The following is an 18427-nucleotide window of genomic DNA, read 5'->3' on the forward strand; positions in this document are numbered from 1 at the left end:
TTGTTTTGAAAAAAAATCATTGTGCAGCTTGATGATGCTTGCAGAAGTGAGTTTGACAGACAAGGACATGTGTATACTGAGCAGTTACATGATCCTCTCCGTTTTGCAAGTCTTCATTTGACTGCAAAGTGTTTCATCTACCTTCTAGACACAGAAGTCAGTCTCCAGGGCCATGTGGAGGCATTTAAATGTCTCCAGACAGAAAATATATTTAAATTCAGTGCTTTGTATGGCATTTTGTTTTACCCAGGGGAGAGAAGACAGAAAGGAGAATTGGGATAAGAATTGCAGTTAGGTGTTAGGATTTCTTTGTTTTATTTCATTTTTTTTTTTTTTTTTTTTTTTTTTTTTTTTTTTTTTACTAATTTTGGAATTTTATTTGAGGATGTAAAGGCTGACAGGCAAAGGCACTTGACTGTATATATGATACACAACAGCAATGAATTTGGTTATTCAAAGTAGGATATTAAGTCTTCTAACCTATTGTTATTCCTTTCAAAGCATATTTTTAGCATAACCATTTGTAGCTTTATTGGCAAGTGCGGTTAATCATTCCTTATACTTTAAGCATCTGTAGGCCATCTTCACATTTATAGCATATTAAACAAGAGTATTGAGACACCATTCACATACTTTACATGTTGGCAGTGAAGTTAGCAGCAACTGTGCAACTGTGACTGTCAATTTAATAAGTTGTATAACACTAGTCAAAAAATGAATTATATTTAGTAATAACCACAGTTTCAACTATTTTTTCTCTAGAAAATTTGATCACCAGTAAATGCCTGTAATCATAAAATTATTTCCTTGGATTATATTTTATTTTTAAAAAATTAACCATTAAGTCTGTGACAAAAAGAGCTAATTTTCAATCATAAAATCGTCAAAAAATTTTTCTTAATTTTCCACTTAACTATTTTGAGGAATTAAAAAATTTAGGGGACTCATAGTCATTATCATTGAAAATATGATATAACTACAAATTATAAATGATAGATGCTATATGTTTAGTTGCTATAATTTGCCACCCATTTATTTTTTATAATAGTAATAATGAAAGAAAATTTTAAATATTTTTATTTTTATAAAATAAAAATCATATTCTTGTTTTAAATGACTTAATTTCTGCATCAGTTTTTACACAGTTAAGTGGGTCACAAGTCAATTTTTAAATGTCTCCAAGGTTTATTCTTGCTGCAAGGAAAGTAATATTGTATTTCCAAAATAGCAATACATTTACAAACAAATCTGTCTAGAAAACTTTGTAGCTAGAGTTTCTTATATGTATTTACAACAATGTCATATTTTGAATTTTAACTAATTATTGATTCAGTACCTTCAATGATTAATTCAGTGTTTTGAATTTATATTAATCCAGTAGCTGTGAATGGAAAGATTTGGGGCGGTTGTCAGGGTAAAAAAAGAAAAAAGAGAAAGAAGAAAACCTCAATAGCTAAATTCATTACATTAAAACATTTAGAAAATTTTAAAACATCTTCTTGGGACGCTCCTCCCTTTTTAAGATTCCTGGAAACAGTTTTATATTTACACTTTATTTTAAAATATGGAAGTATGAGATATGTCTCATCTTGTTTTTCAGAAAATATTATGTCTTTAAATTATGTCCTTCTTAATTCTAATTTTATCCTATTAATTGACATTTACTAGCCAGTTTTTATTATTAAAGTGGAAGGATCTCTAGAGAAACAAATGTATGAAACATATATTCTAATCAGCATATATAAAATGTTTTTATGTAAACAAATAGAACAGTATATTATTGTAGAAGGAAACATGTTAAGAGAAATAAGAAAAAGAAATGTGTTGGATTTCTTCAAAATTCAGTACTAAATGGCAATTTTTTACATATTTATTTTCCCCCAGGAGAGTTCATTTCTGAGTTGCTGTGGTGTCTTCCTTGAACTCATCAGCTCAATATAATTTTTTTTTTTTTTTACTTTCCCTAGGGCTCAGGAGGAGTGAAAGCCTGTCAGAAAAACAAGTGAAGGAAGCAAAATCTAAATGCAAAAGCATTGCCCTTCTTCTAACGGATGCTCCCAACCCCAACTCCAAGGGGGTGTTGATGTTTAAGAAGCGACGTCGGAGGGCCAGGAAATACACCCTAGTTAGCTACGGTACTGGCGAGCTTGAGCGAGAGGTGGACGAGGAGGAAGAAGGTGACAAGGAGGATACATGTGAAGTAGCATTTCTTGGTGCAAGCGAATCAGAGGTGGATGAAGAGTTATTGTCTGACGTTGACGACAACACACAAGTTGTGAACTTTGACTGGGATTCTGGACTGGTGGACATTGAAAAGAAACTGAATAGAGGAGACAAGATGGAGATGTTACCAGACACCACAGGCAAGGGAGCCCTCATGTTTGCCAAGAGGAGGGAGAGAATGGATCAGATCACAGCCCAAAAAGAAGAGGACAAGGTAGGTGGAACGCCAAGCAGAGAACAAAATGCTGCCCAGACCGATGGCCTGAGAACCATGACTTCTTACCAAAGAAAGGAGGAAGAGTCGGTGAGAACGCAGAGCTCTGTGAGCAAAAGCTACATCGAGGTGAGTCATGGTCTTGGCCATGTTCCCCAACAGAATGGCTTCAGTGGGGCATCTGAGACAGCAAACATCCAGAGGATGGTCCCCATGAATAGAACGGCCAAACCCTTCCCAGGGTCTGTGAATCAGCCAGCTACCCCCTTCTCGCCAACCCGAAACATTACAAGTCCCATTGCTGACTTTCCTGCACCTCCACCTTACTCTGCAGTCACTCCTCCCCCTGACGCCTTCTCCAGAGGGGTATCAAGTCCGATTGCTGGCCCAGCACAGCCCCCTCCATGGCCCCAGGCTGCCCCGTGGTCCCAGCCAGCCTTTTACGATTCATCTGAGCGAATAGCTTCCCGAGATGAGAGGATCTCAGTGCCAGCAAAAAGAACAGGAATATTGCAGGAGGCCAAAAGGAGAAGCACGACAAAACCCATGTTTACTTTTAAAGAGCCCAAAGTAAGCCCAAATCCTGAACTCTTGTCGCTCCTTCAAAATTCAGAAGGCAAACGGGGCACTGGAGCTGGAGGTGATTCCGGACCGGAAGAAGACTACCTCAGCTTGGGGGCAGAGGCTTGTAATTTCATGCAAAGCTCCTCTGCCAAACAAAAGACCCCTCCTCCTGTTGCTCCAAAACCTGCAGTCAAGTCCTCATCCTCCCAACCAGTAACTCCAGTTTCCCCAGTCTGGTCTCCAGGAGTGGCTCCCACCCAACCTCCTGCCTTCCCCACATCCAACCCATCAAAGGGCACCGTTGTCTCCTCCATCAAAATAACCCAGCCTTCTTACCCTCCTGCCCGGCCTGCAAGTACTTTGAACGTGGCTGGTCCCTTCAAAGGACCACAAGCAGCAGTAGCCAGTCAGAATTACACACCCAAACCAACAGTTTCCACACCAACAGTCAATGCTGTTCAGCCTGGTGCAGTGGGACCATCCAATGAGCTTCCAGGAATGAGTGGGAGAGGAGCTCAGCTCTTTGCTAAAAGGCAGTCGAGAATGGAGAAGTATGTGGTCGATTCAGACACGGTGCAGGCCCACGCTGCTCGAGCTCAGTCTCCCACTCCATCTCTCCCGGCCAGTTGGAAGTACTCCTCCAATGTCCGAGCACCTCCTCCTGTGGCCTATAATCCTATCCACTCGCCGTCTTACCCACTGGCTGCTCTCAAGTCTCAGCCATCAGCTGCACAGGCCTCCAAAACGGTCAAGAAAAAGGGGAAGAAACCCCTCAATGCATTAGATGTCATGAAGCACCAACCATATCAGCTCAATGCATCCTTGTTTACTTTCCAACCTCCGGATGCAAAGGATGGCCTCCCCCAGAAGTCATCAGTCAAGGTCAATTCAGCCCTGGCCATGAAGCAAGCTCTTCCTCCCCGGCCAGTGAATGCTGCCTCACCTACGAATGTGCGGGCTTCGTCAGTGTACTCGGTACCAGCCTATACCTCTCCTCCTTCCTTCTTTGCAGAGGCCTCCTCACCAGTCAGTGCATCCCCAGTTCCTGTGGGCATTCCCACCTCGCCAAAGCCAGAATCAGCCTCATCATCTTATTTTGTGGCACCAAGGCCAAAGTTCTCAGCCAAGAAAAGTGGTGTCACAATTCAGGTGTGGAAACCATCTGTTGTGGAAGAGTAATCTTGTAGCTGAAGCTGAGTGTCCACTTTGCTTGAAATGAATTGTTTGCAGTGTTTCTTGAGTCCCTGAGAATGCCTAGCAAAGTCCTCAACTTACTTAATTTCAGATATGTCACCTCCTAATCTGGGTCCAAGGAGTATAATATTTTTAATGAGTCAAAAATCCAACTCAGATTGACCTAAAATATATTTATCTTCTTTGCACACTTAAAAAATCCAGGAGCACCCCAAAAATAGACATGTACCGTTATATTAAGTAAGCAGGATACTTAGGATTTGTGCTGTAGCCACAAGAAAGACAGTGATCAGTGATATCAAACATCAGGAATCAGCCTTTATGTAACATAACAGCTGTGCTCCTATGGTGAAAGGTTCAAATGTAGTGAAGGTATAACCTATATTAACTGAGATTTCCCTTTTAGGTAGTGTCTTATCTCTATTACTAGTGTTAAAGGAATAAGGAATCTATCAAGGACAGGGAGCAGCTCTGGTCTGTCAGTCTCAGCCACCTGTTTGATATCACAGAGAAGGTACTTGGAGGATTGTTGGAATGTATATAGTTTAGTAAGAAGTGGTTAAGAAAGAGGGTCTTAATAATTACTGAGCACTTATTATGTATTAGGTTCTTTGCCAGATGTTTTTACATATATAAACTCATATCAGAAAACTTATTTAAAGTAAATGGGGCCGGGTATGGTGGTTCGTGCCTGGAATCCTAGCACTTTGGGAGGCCGAGGTGGGAGGACTGCTTGAGGCCGGGAGTTGGAGACCAGCCTGAGCAACATAGTGAGACCCTGTCTCAATAATAATAATAATAATAATAATAATAATGAAGTAAATGGGATAAGGAAAGAAGGATAGTTATCTTTAAAGATTGATTCCCACCTTCCCTCCCCAGTTACTTAAGGAACGAAGTGAGTACATCTCCAGTTGCCCATGAAAGCATAAGTTTGTTTTCCTCAGCTGAGGCAAGTGGTAGAGTATACAGGATAATGAGGTAACATGTAAAAGGCAGGATGCACATAAAGGTATACATGGCTATTGTTTTACCTGGAGAAACCACATGATTGGGACCTGAAGGTTTACTGACTGACTACAGGGGCTGATTGTGAAGCACAAGGAACCCCATGTGTGTGGAGACTATAGGGTGAGAGCACACAATTATTAGCATCATTTCTGAGTGATCTCACAGATTTTTTTTCTGTGTTCGTTTTGCTTTTTGACAACTGCTTCTCCCACGTTCCTTGCAATTCTATTCTCTCACCTTCACTTTACTATTTGTATTCGATGGACCAGGATAATTCAGGCAAGGTTACCTTGTAAACTTGAATTGGCCACACACCATGTCGTCACCCAGCTGGCTATGAAGTGAATAATGGTACTGAAAGTAAACCTGAAGACCTTTCTCAGATCTATTTTAAGTCTGAGTCTGACCAACCATGGAAAATATTCAACATGAATTAATGTAGAGAACTATAAAGCATTTATGACAGCTCCAAGGAAAATCATCTACTCTATGCAGGAGATATGTTTAGAGACCTTTCAGAAAAACTTGCCTGGTTTGAGGGTACACAGTACCATTTTAATGCTCTGAAAATATCTGTATTCCTGCTCTTTTTCTGCTGTCACTGTCAATCTGCTATATTTTTCACTATCCTATTAAAATATTACTGTCTCCTTTATCTGTTCAATGTCCATATTTAAAAAAAACTTCCTTGTATGAGCTATTCTGATCTAAATAATTTCTCTGATATTTCTCTATATGGCTCCCACAACAATTTCATTGTTGTTAGCATATCTATTTCTCCATACATTGTAAAACTGTAATCCTTAGGTATTTCTAAAACATAAAGAGGAGAATTAAGTCAGCTGCAGAACAATGGGGCTGATTCTTCTGCTTTTTCTCTGGAAAATCTTTCATTGCTTTTGGCGGAAATTTACCTAGAGGTTACAACCACAGGATGTAGCTTGGTCTCTTATTTGCCTTTTTGGGAAACCAATTAAGATTAATACAGGATAAAGGAAAAAAGCAATCTATTCCTTATATAACACAGTTGTTTGTATTACTTGTTCCCTGCAAAGGAAATTTGTTGAATGCTTGCATTTTGAATTATTTTCTAATAGAACAACCAAAAAAGGCTTCTTATGGTGCAGCAGGAAAAAAAATCATTTTTATAGCTTTGCATTCTTAACATAGCATTTAAAGAATGGCATGAATTAGAGGAAAGACATGGAACACACAGGTAGTCAGTTTGAGATCATCGGCTTAAAAGTATCCTAGGATGGTAAAGACCCAGAAGTATTTCCAGTTGTCTAGTGGTGTGGCATGCGGGAATGAGAAGTGTTTTCTTTCCATTTCCTGTTGGACAGGTGGCAATCTTAGCAGAGCCACTATTTGGAGTTGATAACTAAAGACGCAAATAACATGACTATGCCTTCTGGTCATCCTAGGACTATTTGGAGTTCCCAAAAACCTTGTAAGAGGCATGTCAGGCATTCAGTAAAAGCATCTACAACTTCAGCTGGGCACTGGCAGCATAGGTCTCATCTTGGACCATACAGTCCCACTTTATAGAAGAGGATGGAAGTTCTCCAAAACAATATCCACAACAAAGTCTGACCTCACTCTGAGGGAGATGGGAAGTGGGAGGGAGAAGGACTAACCAGCTCCCTGGAGTAAGAGGAATTTGCTTTCCCTGTCTACCCACAAGGGGGCTATATGTGCCACCTTTCAGGTTGGGGCCAAGGAAGTGATGTCAGTGTGACAGAAGGGAGAGTTAGACCTCCAGACTTCAGCCTCCCTCCCACGGGATACATTTTCAATCTGAGTGTTGTTGGCTTAGCTGTGTTGGTATTAGCTTGATTGGTTGGTCTGCTGGTTATGAGGTGTAGGGAGGCAGTTTTTGTTTAGTTTTTTGGACTTTGCCTCTTCCTTAGTCCTTAGCATAATTTCTAGGCAGAGCATCCAAGAACTAGGTTTTCATTGCCAGCTCAAGAGCGACAATCATTTACTGAGTTCCTATGTTATGTTAGGTGCCTTATGTATATTATCCCAAATCCACTGCATGGTTTAAATACAGGCACTGGAATATAAATGAAAAAGGTCATCACGGTCACTGACTTTCTGCAGGACCTTAAACATTTCTCTTTCCACAAGTTTCCCCTTAATCATGTGTCACACCTCTCTTCCTGACGGGAATGTTGTGCTGTAGTGAATCTGCATAACGCTTGGGATTCTAGGAGGAAGGAAGGTTCCATGGACATGTAAGTACAGCATATTCCCCTCAGTCTTCTAGGAGGGCAGAGTGAATCCCAGAACTGGTAAGACTGGGAATCTGAGCATTGCCACTTTAATCTTAGAACATTTATCATTTTGACACATCCTGTTTTTTAGAGAGGAAAAAAAACACAGTTTCTGCATTGGTAGTGTAAAGCATACCTTGTTAGGAACGTGTTTTATAAGACACATTTGGGTTGTCATTCTAGAGCATGTCAAACTTTGTACTTCAAAATATATTTAGTATGATTGTTAGTGGTAACGTATATCAAGGCTTTGAATTAACTGTTTTATTTAATTTTCACAAGAAGCACTTATTTTAACCATAGGAAAACCAATCTGAGTTACAAATACTTCTTTTAAATAAGCCCAGGTTATTTAGCTATTCTAGAAAGTGCCGACTTCTTTCAAGAAGCAGGCATTGTAGTACAGCTGAGAATTATCACACAGCCTAAATTCTAGCCTGGCAGCAAGAGCCACATCTGAGATGTCAAACAAAACAAAACAAAACACCTGATTTACATTGAAAGGGGGTGGACTAATGTGTGTGAGACCATTTTCCTATTTGCAGTTACGAGGTTAAAGAATTTTGAAGGTCATTTGGCTGCTGAGAGGCATGTTGAACACTCTGTGTGGCTCTTTCACAGTAAACCCTCTTAAGAGCAGAAGACACATGGCTGTTAGTGTCTGCGTTTAGATTTAATCTCTCAAATAAAGGCCCTTTGCTGTGTATCATTTCATCCAGTTATAAACTAGGGCTCCTGCAAGTACCCTCATTCTAAGGGTGAGTTATTGAAATCAGTTGCTATTTGATGAGTCACCACTGGCCCAGCAGGCAAGGCATTTGAAGTCATGGTCATCAAAAAGAAATGATTGTTTTTTGAAAAGCTAAATGCTTAAAATGCTTCTAGAGGGAAGTCGTGGGGCGTGTGCTCATTCCCTTTTAAAATCAGGGTTGTTGAGTTTGTTTTTAAACATTTTTATAAGTTCATGAGAAAAAATATATAAATTCTAAGAATCAACATTGTATTCCCAGAAACATGACCCTCGCTGGTCTTGGGTCCACATATCATTGGACTCTGGGGGACACAAAGACGCCTGTGACACTTCGGTGCTGCCGAATTAGTCAACAATTATTCTGGGAAAAAGCAGAATTGAATTCTTCTCTAGATGTCCTACCAGGGTTGGCCAAGGGCCACAAAGCAGGCTAATAAATTCCCACAGGATCCAGACACCAGGCAAAATTGCTCTAAGAAGCCAGTTACTGTCATCCCTCTATGGTTCTAGAAAAAATAGTAAAAATGACAGGTCATCCTATGAGTGTCATGCCAATGAAACCCCATCTTCTGGAGAAGCCCTTGAGTCAGAATTATCTTTTTTTCTTGATGTTGTCAGATGCAGCCAGTTTCTTAATTTTTTTAAAAACTGTATGTTTCTGTGGTATGTATATTTGTACACCAAACTACCTGGCACTTGGAAATCACAGCACTACTCAGAGGCAATTGAATAAAGAGAAATTTAATTTTAAATATCAAATCCTGTCAGACATTTCTCAGACTTCTGATTTTATCAAAGGTTTGCCAGCCAATAAAGTGCATCCCAAGTGTACAGGGGAGAAAGCTAGACTTCTACAGGATCCTAGAGTTTAAGTAATTTTTTGTTATTAATATAAGTAATAATTTTTCTAATTTTTATTTTTTGGTTCCAAATGTAAAGCTCCTTGTGTTTACCTCTGTTTATGTCATTCTTGACATGTTTATCTAAATTATGTCCATGTGTGCTCCATGACAGGTGAAATATAAATCTGGGATCCATAGTCAAGATATCGTAAGGACCTACTTCCCAGCCTACCTTTCTTCCTGTACCTGATAATGATAATACTCAAAATAACAACATTCAAAGGAAACACGAAGAAATCCTGCTTTCACAGCTCCTATTTCTTGGGCTCCTTAATAACTACTGATGGTTTGTTCATGAAAAAAGTTTTTTAAATCAAAAGATTGTACTTGGCCCTGAGTTGAAAAAATTTTAAAAATCAAAAGGTTGTACTTGGCCCTGAGTTGAAAAAAAAATGCACATTCTAAGAATAAACAGAAAAATGTTCGTCTTGGAAGTAAATAACAAAAGCCATAGTGTTTTGATTTGTCTTTTATTCAGGATACATGGTAGAAGTCAGAGAACCTTTGATACTTTTATTTGGTGCAATAATCAAGGCCACGCAACAACCCAGAATCAAGCATTTTGGTTCAAGTCAGGGTGACATGAGTGGGGACAGAAGCTGTGGCAGTCATTCAAATAATCTCATGGGTCCTGAGGAAAAGATAGGAGTTAACGTATTAAGTTTCTACTATACACAGGTACTGTGTTAAATATTTTACGTAAGTTTTGATAATAGCTAACATTAGCTGAGCACAAAATTTGGGCCCTGATTTGTGCTGAGTATCTTTCACAGATTACTGCTTTTAATCAGCAGTCCTTGTGAGCTAGGTATGATCATTATCCCCATTTTATAGATTACAGATGAGATTCTGAGGCACAAAGAGGCCGAGTAACTTGCCAAAGATCATACAATGTTAAGTAATGGCCCCTGGATTCAATCTGCAGCCTGAATTCTTAACCAATTATACTGTGATTTCATTTATTCTTCAGAATTACACTAAAAAGAAGGTATTATTCCCATTTTACAGATGAGGTATCTAAGCTCAGAGAAGCTAAACAACTTGTGCAACAATCACTAAGCTTATAAGCAGTGGATTAGGATTAGTTTAGATATTTGTCTGGCATCCAAACCTGTGCTCTCCCTACAGTACCACATGGTTTCCACAGTCTCATCAGACCCCGGAATTTCACTCCCTGAGACTGCTTAATTGTGAATTTCCCAAACTGATTCACCAAGAGCCTACTGTCTCTGCTTCCTAGGTGGCTTTGACCACATTCAGTGACATTAGGAAAGACTCCATTTCCCAAGATGGCTCAGAAAATCAGATGCTATGACGCATGTTGAAAGTGAAATCCCATCTCTGAGAAAGAAGCATCTGTTTTATTAGTAAAAAAAAAATGAAATTGACAGCAATGTTGTGTGACTTCTCAAAATTCTTTCATTTTCTTCTTTCAGAATGAATAGGTGTTGTTCGTTGGCTGGGAATGGGGAAGAATGTGATTTTTAAAAATAAAGCATAATCAAACTCTGCATAAAAGGAAGTGCTCCCTTTGGCTTTCTGCCATTTTAACTAAATGTAACTCAGGGAACTTTCTTATTAAGTAGTGAATCAGCACCTAGCATGGCTTGCTACTAAACCAATAATAACTTAAGGCATTTCAACAAGAATAATTCTAAACAGAATAATGCTGAGGGAGTCACAAGTTTTCAGTATTTCAGACTACACTCTGAAAAAGAGTTACCCCTGGAATCTTAGAGTGCCACGGTGCCAATCCCAGTCAGGACAGCAGTCAAGTGCATGAGGCAGCAAACGCTTCCCACCTCAAAGATTCCTCAGTGGAAGATTTCTCAACAGTTATTTCTGTCAAAGACTTCCCAGCAAGGACACTTTTAAACCTTACATTTTTTCCAGTAGTTTTTTTTTTTTTCCTTTTATATATCATTGTTATTTTGAAAACATCTCCTGAGGAACTAGTGTGATAGATTCTAAACATGGGTTTGGAACAGTCCCATCACCAACTTCAAAAAAAGAAGATGTGAGCTTCTAGGTTAATTGTAAAAACTCATTATATTTGCAGAGCTTTGTTGCCTTAATTTAAAATCATAGAACCACTAATAAGGTAACAATTATGGGGGCTTAAGATGTGCTAGGTACAACTCTAAGCACTTTTTTTGTCACCACAAAATGATGAAAGTATGATGTAGGTACTATTGTCATCCCACTTTAAGATGAGAAAATTGAGGTAAAGAAAAGTTAAGGAACTTGTGTAACATGGTAGGGGTAAGCCTCGGGACCCAACAGTCAAACTCCATGGCCATCATCTAATCACAAGGCTATACTACCTCCCCTGATTGCAAGAAGACTCAGGTCACAGGTTAAAGGAACTGCTCATCAGAAGTGATGAGTTTTACATGTCTCAGATAACTCCAAAGTTACACTAAACCTTCTAAATCAAAGTAAGAAACATTGAAACATCTTAGAGTTTGGTAGCTCCAAGCAATAGACATTTTTAAACAGGGTACATGGGGAAAAGCTGTAGTTTTTATCTCCATCAGCCTATTTGCTTATTATAACTCAATAATGGCGAAGGCCAGCTCAACATTTTGGTGGTTTCCATTGAACAAATTCCCACAGTGCACTAGACCACATGCCTCAAACACCTACCGCTTCCAGCCAACTAGCATCACATATTACCAGAGTTATGGTAATTTATACCTGGCAAATAAAGGAAGAACAGAATAGTGATGAGAGAAACCCTCAAATTTCAGTAACAATAATGCAGAGAATAAGGTTCCTTCCAGTTTGTAAATTAAAAAGAATACAAGATTTTTTTTTAATTTAGGAAAAGCAAAAGGTAATCAGGTCTTAAATGAACTTCACATACTATTAGATGAGATAAGGTGTGTAAACCTTGAGCCCACAAGAAGTACATTCGTAGTGATTAAGAGTGTGGGCTGTAGGGCCACGCTGCCTGCGTCTGAGTCCCATGCTGCCTCCTGCTGGTTGGGAGACTTTAGACAAAGGATTCAGTTGCCCTGTGCTTCAGTACCTCAGCTGTGAAATGAAGACAATAATAGGTGTACCTCACAAGTTGTTATGAAGATTAAATGAAACAATATGCATTATGTATATAAAACACTGCCTGGCACAGAGAAAGTATTCAACACATGTTAGTTATTATTCTTCTTCTAAGGGGCACTCAATAAGCAATAGCTACTATTTTAAAAACTTCCAATGAGGAAAACACAGTTAAACAAGTTCTTTTGTGTTCTCTGTTAATATGAATCCCAGTTTGAGACCCACAACTAAAATAGGAAAAGTAAAAGGAGTGTCGCTATAAATCTCACATTGACACAAGAAATCTATTCCCAGGAGTCATTAATTGAGAGATCTTTGTTTCTTCTCTTTTTTCTTCTTACTGAAGTTTCTATGTTTACATTCCTCTGTATTCAGCCTGTTTGTCCATTTTTTCCTGCTTTTTGTTCATCTATTGTGCCAGCATTCTTTTCGTGGTATACAAAGATGAGACCAGATTCAAAAAGACTGGTTCAATATTTTTATAAAATAAACTTAACATCAGCTTTGAGCCTCTACTATAAAGACACTGTTTTCAGTTCAAAGTACAATGTTAAATAGAATGAATGTAGTGGACTTAGTAATATGAAGAGAGCTCTTCTGGGGAAATGTTTGTAAACCAAACATATTCTCTAAACAGGATAGTTGGTATCCTGAGTAACCTGGTAGCATAGTTGAAGCTTAAATAGGCCTATTACACTGAAAGTGGAGCAGTTGGCAACCCTATCCCTGAGACTACCCCACTTCAGACCTGCAACAGTTGGGCTGACCTAGGAGGGCGTAGCTCACAGCTGTCCTTATCCCTCCTTTCCACACTGTCCTAGGACAAAGGGTCAGCAACCTGGCCTTTTTAGAGTAATTGATCCCCTTGCCTGAGAGGCATGATCACTTTCCAAAAACAGAAAGAGTGAAACCTCGGCCTGAACAGAGCAAACTCCCAGCTCAGGGCAAGTGATGAAAAACAATTCTAAGAAGCTGAGCCACTGGCATAGGGAGGAACTTAATATTCCAGCTGCCTTTCAAACCCAGGGAATTTTTGTGGGTTTTCTGGTACTTCTAGAATCCTTCTGAGTCAGAAGCAGAAGTCAAGACTCATCTTGAAGATAAAAAATCAAAGCAAGCTGAGATTCTAAAATTTTATCTGAATCCAGAATAGCTTTTGTTTCAAATACTATTAAATTGATTTAGTTTTGCTTTCCTTTTGTGCCATTTAATTACATTTAAAAATAAAGCAAAACTAGGTCTCTTACTGCACTAAAATCCCCTTCGTTCTTTGTTCACTTAGTATATCTAACACTGGTAAAGAAATGTTCACAAAACCATTTTCTAGAGCTAAGAATCTCTAAGGAGTTGGTTGAACTAATATAAAGTACTAATTTAAGGTTTCATTCCAATCCTTCCACAATTAGATCTTTGGTTTGCAGTTTTGTTTTTGTTTTTGTTTTTTTTAATTCACACTCAGAGTCTGTCAGTTGTGGTTGGATTACTTATTACTGTTTATCAAATGGTGCAGATCATAATTCTTCACGTAAGTCCAGTATGGGCTAGATTTTTAATTCTGCATTATGAAATACTCACTGAAATGTCACAAGTCATTGTGGGTGGTATTACTGAAATAAAGAGCAACACTAAATATATTACTTAGAACTTTTAATTTTAATTTTACATTGAATGAACTAATATGATTTCCTTTGTATACAGCACTTTAGTTTGAGCAAACTATTCCCTTCATAGTGTAACATGTAGCTTTCCACTTTTTGTTCCTAGTGTAAAATTAAGATTTGCCCACCTTAGAGATAGCCCCACCTTAGAGATTCTGATTTACTAGGTTTGGGTGGGACCTAGGAATTTGTTTTTGTAACATACAACCCAGGTGATTCTGATGCTAATGGGCTGTGAACTACACTTTGAATAACACTTTTCTAACATGCAAACCACTTAAGTCAACTTCATTCTTTAAAACCCATAAATAGTTTTCCTGTTTATCCAGTCAGAGACAGCCAGACTTGTAAACTGCACCTGCTTCCACAGTCTTAGTGCCCTGTCTAAAAGGAACAGGAGCTGAAGCACTCATCTTGCCGATTTTATTTCAAACGTCCAGGAGATGGCAGCAAACTCTCCTTGCCTCTCAGTGCTTCACAGACAGCCATTCTAAAGCTCGTTGCATTACAATTTGCTTTGAATATTTTTTTAAAAAAGACAAAAGACTAAAGGGGGCCTTGAGACGTGATTTTTATCTGACCCCCTGCCTCTAATCAAGAATGAGTATAAATATTTCTAGGAATAGAATAGAATAGAATGATACAATTTTATTATCTAGAAAAGAGATTGAATTTCCTTGGCTATTTTTTCTTATCTCTGGGGAAAAAGATTGTATGACTTCCCTTGGCTGTTGGGCCCTAGACTCTTTATCTCCAAATCCAAAATATTCTTACTAATAACTAGCTTAAATCTATCTGGCAGTAATCTAAACATTCTTATTTTGGGATCTAGGCTAACGGAAAATTTTGAAGCACTTTGAATGCTTATTAGCTTTTTAAAATGAAAATAAATACGATTATAAAATTTTCAAAAGAAAAAGGAAGTTCATGCACTTTATGCATCATAGGGAAAGAGCCCAATATTTTTGTTTAACTTTAACATTAATCTTGGCAAATAGAGTAGTATGTCAACAAAATGCAAAATCAGTCAGAGGCTGCTTACATGTTACAAGAGTGTACAGAACAAAGAAACAGGCTGGCCCACTTGGTGACGGCTTTGATCCTAACAAGCACATTGTTTTCAAAACTTTGGGGCACTGAAGTTTATTTCTAAAACAAAAAAGATGGTGACGTGTTGGAAGTTCTGTGATGTGAAATATATGTTTGTACATTTACCAGTGGGAGGAGAAAAGACTAATGGGAGAGCTGGATATTATAAATGACGGGTTAATGCTGGAACCTAGGTCACTGCACAGGTATGATGCCATGTGGTCAATGAATGACTGATCTGTTCATTGTATTTTGTTTGTTTGTTTGGTTGTTTTTTTCTCTTTTTTTTTTTTGTTTTGTTTTGCTGTTAGACAGAGTCTCGCTCTGTTGCCCAGGCTAGAGTGCAGTGGCACCATCTCGGCTTACTGCCATGTTTTTTTTGTTTTGTTTTTTGTTTTTGTTTTGGATAATTGCTTAAGAATTTAGACATACATACTACTAAAAGATCTCTCTTTTCCTCTCTTTCTCTCAAATGTGTATTGATGAGGGCCTATCCATTTTAGTCTCTCCAGAAGTTACTTTTTGTCTTAGGCTAAGATTACATATCCATAGCAGTTAAGAGGGCTGATGTAGTATTTTAGCTAATTCATCATGTTTTTTGTAAATTGATCAATGCATTTGCATGAATTCATACTAAAAGTGAAAAAAGTGTTTAACAATTGTAATAGTCAATAAATACCTAACATCAAATCAAAATGAAGGCAAACTTTGGGATGGGGAGAAGTCAGGAGAATACTAAAGAATGAGATCCTTTTAATAAATGTGTGGTCTACATGGCAAAATTTGCGTAGTATTAACATGCAATGTTATCTCTAGACAATTATACATTGCAGCTTCATGAATGCATTAAGAAAGCTATGCCAGCCAGGCACGGTGGCTCACGCCTGTAATCCCAGCACTTTGGGAAGCTGAGGTGGGTGGATCACTTGAGATCAGGAGTTTAAGACCAGCCTGGTCAACATGGTGAAATCCCACCTCTATTAAAAACACAAAAATTAGCCGGGCATGGTGGCACATGCCTGTAATCCCAGCTACCCGGGAGGGTGAGGCAGGAGAATCGCTTGAACCTGGGGAGCAGAGGTTGCAGTGAGCCCATATCGTACTACTGCAATCCAGCCTGGGCGACAGAGCCAGACTCCGTCTCAAAAAAAAAGCTATCCTAATAAAAACTAGGTGTAATAGCAGCTAAAGCCATGGACAAAATTAAGTATTTGGTCTCTAATTTCAAATGTTTGATAAGTAGACACGAATTCCAATACCTCCCGAGACATCCTTTCAGCGATTAATGACAGACTACAACTATATCTGGAATTAGTGTTTTCAATGGAAGTAAATGCTGCTTATTGTGAAGAAATGTAACTGGGATACTTCTGATAAAAGATGTTTCCTAAGTTTCCCATTTGTATTTGAAAAGCACATGATTGTGACCATCATTGCATACTTTGCTTTTACCCATGTTTCTCCTCCAGCAAAACAATCATACATTTGAAAATCCCACATAGTTTATGGCATCTCCATGTCTCTAAAATGAAATGACATGCATGAAATTATTGTGTAAATTCCCTCAAACAGGAAAGATATCATTAAATAAAACTTATCACTTAGACCAGAGATGTGATAAGGGAATTGAGCATATTTTTTTCTATTCTATGCTTAAGAAAACAAGCTGTTGATGCCTTTCCTGATGAAGAGCTGGATTTATGATCCCTAATTTTATTTTTATTTATTTATTTTAGTTTTGAGATGGAGTCTCACTCTGTCACCCAGGCTGGAGTGCAGTGGCGTGATCTCGGCTCACTGCAACCTTCACCTCCCAGGTTCAAGTGATTAAGATTCCTAATTTTAAACCTCACTCTGGGGTCATGCTTTTGACCAGGAAAACATAAATATGATAGGGAGTAAATCTTACACTTTTCAAAGAACAGTAGGTTAAACAATTTCCCCAGGGCCCAGGATATTAATCAAAGTTTCCATTTAATAAGCTTAGAAACATAGTGGACAGAAAAGCAGTTACAAAGGCCATGTCAGTCATTTTCCTCATCCTGTATTCTCCACATCTTTGTGAAATTATGTTGTCACACACTATATAGTTGCTGATGTGTCTTCGTCACTGCCATTAACTCGCTTTGAATTGTCAGAGATTTTTAATGTAATTAGAAGTTGTGACAGAGGATGCTTCTAAACACATCAGTGGGAAGTTTTGGGAATGTTATTGTGCAAAGGCCAAATCAAGGTTGTTACATGGTATGCACATATTTCTTAAGAATCCTTGTTTTTAACATCATAACTGATGAGATTTTTCTCTAAAAAAGCAAAAGGCATTTTAATTGGGAAATAATTTTGCTTAAGGGCTATTGGCTCCACTTCAAATAGCAGTCACATAATTATAACTGAATACAATATAAAACATGTTAGTTTTCTATACTGATAGTCATGAATCTCATAATAAATTAAGTGCTTACCATGTGCCAGGTACCAACATTTTTCTCTACAAAAACTTCCCATATGCTGGGTGCAGTGGCTCACTGGAAGTAATTTGAGAGGCTGAGGTGAGAGGATGTCTTGAGCCTGGGAGGTTAAGGCTGCAATGAGCTATGATAGCACCACTGCTCTCTAGCGGGGGTGATAGAGCAAGACCCTGTCTCAAAAAAACAAAAACCCAAAAAACTCCCACAAGGTCAAAGGATTGTTTATTTTAAACAAGATCAACATTCTTTGTTTATTATGAAAATTACTTTTTTCTCCATAGAAACTGATGAAATCTGAACTTTTTATATATATTATTCACTTTTTCTACCGTGGGAATCTAAATGAATGACGTTTACTATTTAAATCTTTTGAGGAAAGAGAGAACTTCAGAAAATATTTTGAAATGTGTTAAACATTTATTTTTTATGTTTGAACCAATTAAACTAGAGTTTTATGAAAATAAACTTAAGTAAGGCTGTTCCTCGAGAATTACAAAAAATTAAAACAGCAATCCCAGCTACTTAAATAGAACACAGTCTATGTTAATACAAGTATTTTCACAGGCTCTAACTTGTAGAGTGACATACTTCTTTTTTGAGAAGAAAGAAAGGTAAGAGGGCAAAAATTGCTGGTATAGTAGTTTTTTCTGTTAACAGAGTTAATGCCTTAACATACGTTATTTAAATAAAATTTTATTACCTAGAGCTTTATTTCTCCAACTTCCCTATACAAGCCAGTATGTGCTTGTATAGGGAAAATTACCTAATTTAGGGTAATATTAGGGTAAATAACCTAATTTACATGCCTCACTTTCCTTATTTGCAAAATGGAGGCCATAAGGTTGTTGAGAGGATTAATTGAGGTAACAAATACAGTGTTTAGAACTGTAGCTAGTACATAGTAAAAGTTTCATACGTTTTAGTTATTATTATCATTGCTTCAAAGATGAAAGAGACAACAAAAGTATATGCACACATTCCTCCCTCATGTTGGTCTTCTCGACCTTAAACTGTGTA

General features: G+C 38.1%; 1 protein-coding gene across 3 annotated transcripts in view; it reads left to right on the forward strand.

Annotated features, from left to right (window-relative positions):
* SYNPO2 (synaptopodin 2) overlaps window positions 1–18427 on the forward strand; it is a 194137-nt gene that overhangs the window by 136362 nt on the left and 39348 nt on the right. For 2 of the 3 annotated variants that reach the window (XM_054486061.2, XM_054486062.2), the window contains exon 4: window positions 1968–4150. The exons of the other annotated variant lie outside the window; for it this stretch is intronic. In XM_054486061.2, coding sequence (XP_054342036.1) covers window positions 1968–4150 — 2183 coding nt within the window. The remainder of the gene's footprint in view (window positions 1–1967; window positions 4151–18427) is intronic. 3 annotated transcript variants of the gene reach the window in all.

This window comes from Pongo pygmaeus, chromosome 3, assembly GCF_028885625.2.
Source record: "Pongo pygmaeus isolate AG05252 chromosome 3, NHGRI_mPonPyg2-v2.0_pri, whole genome shotgun sequence".
Taxonomy (NCBI): domain Eukaryota; kingdom Metazoa; phylum Chordata; class Mammalia; order Primates; family Hominidae; genus Pongo; species Pongo pygmaeus.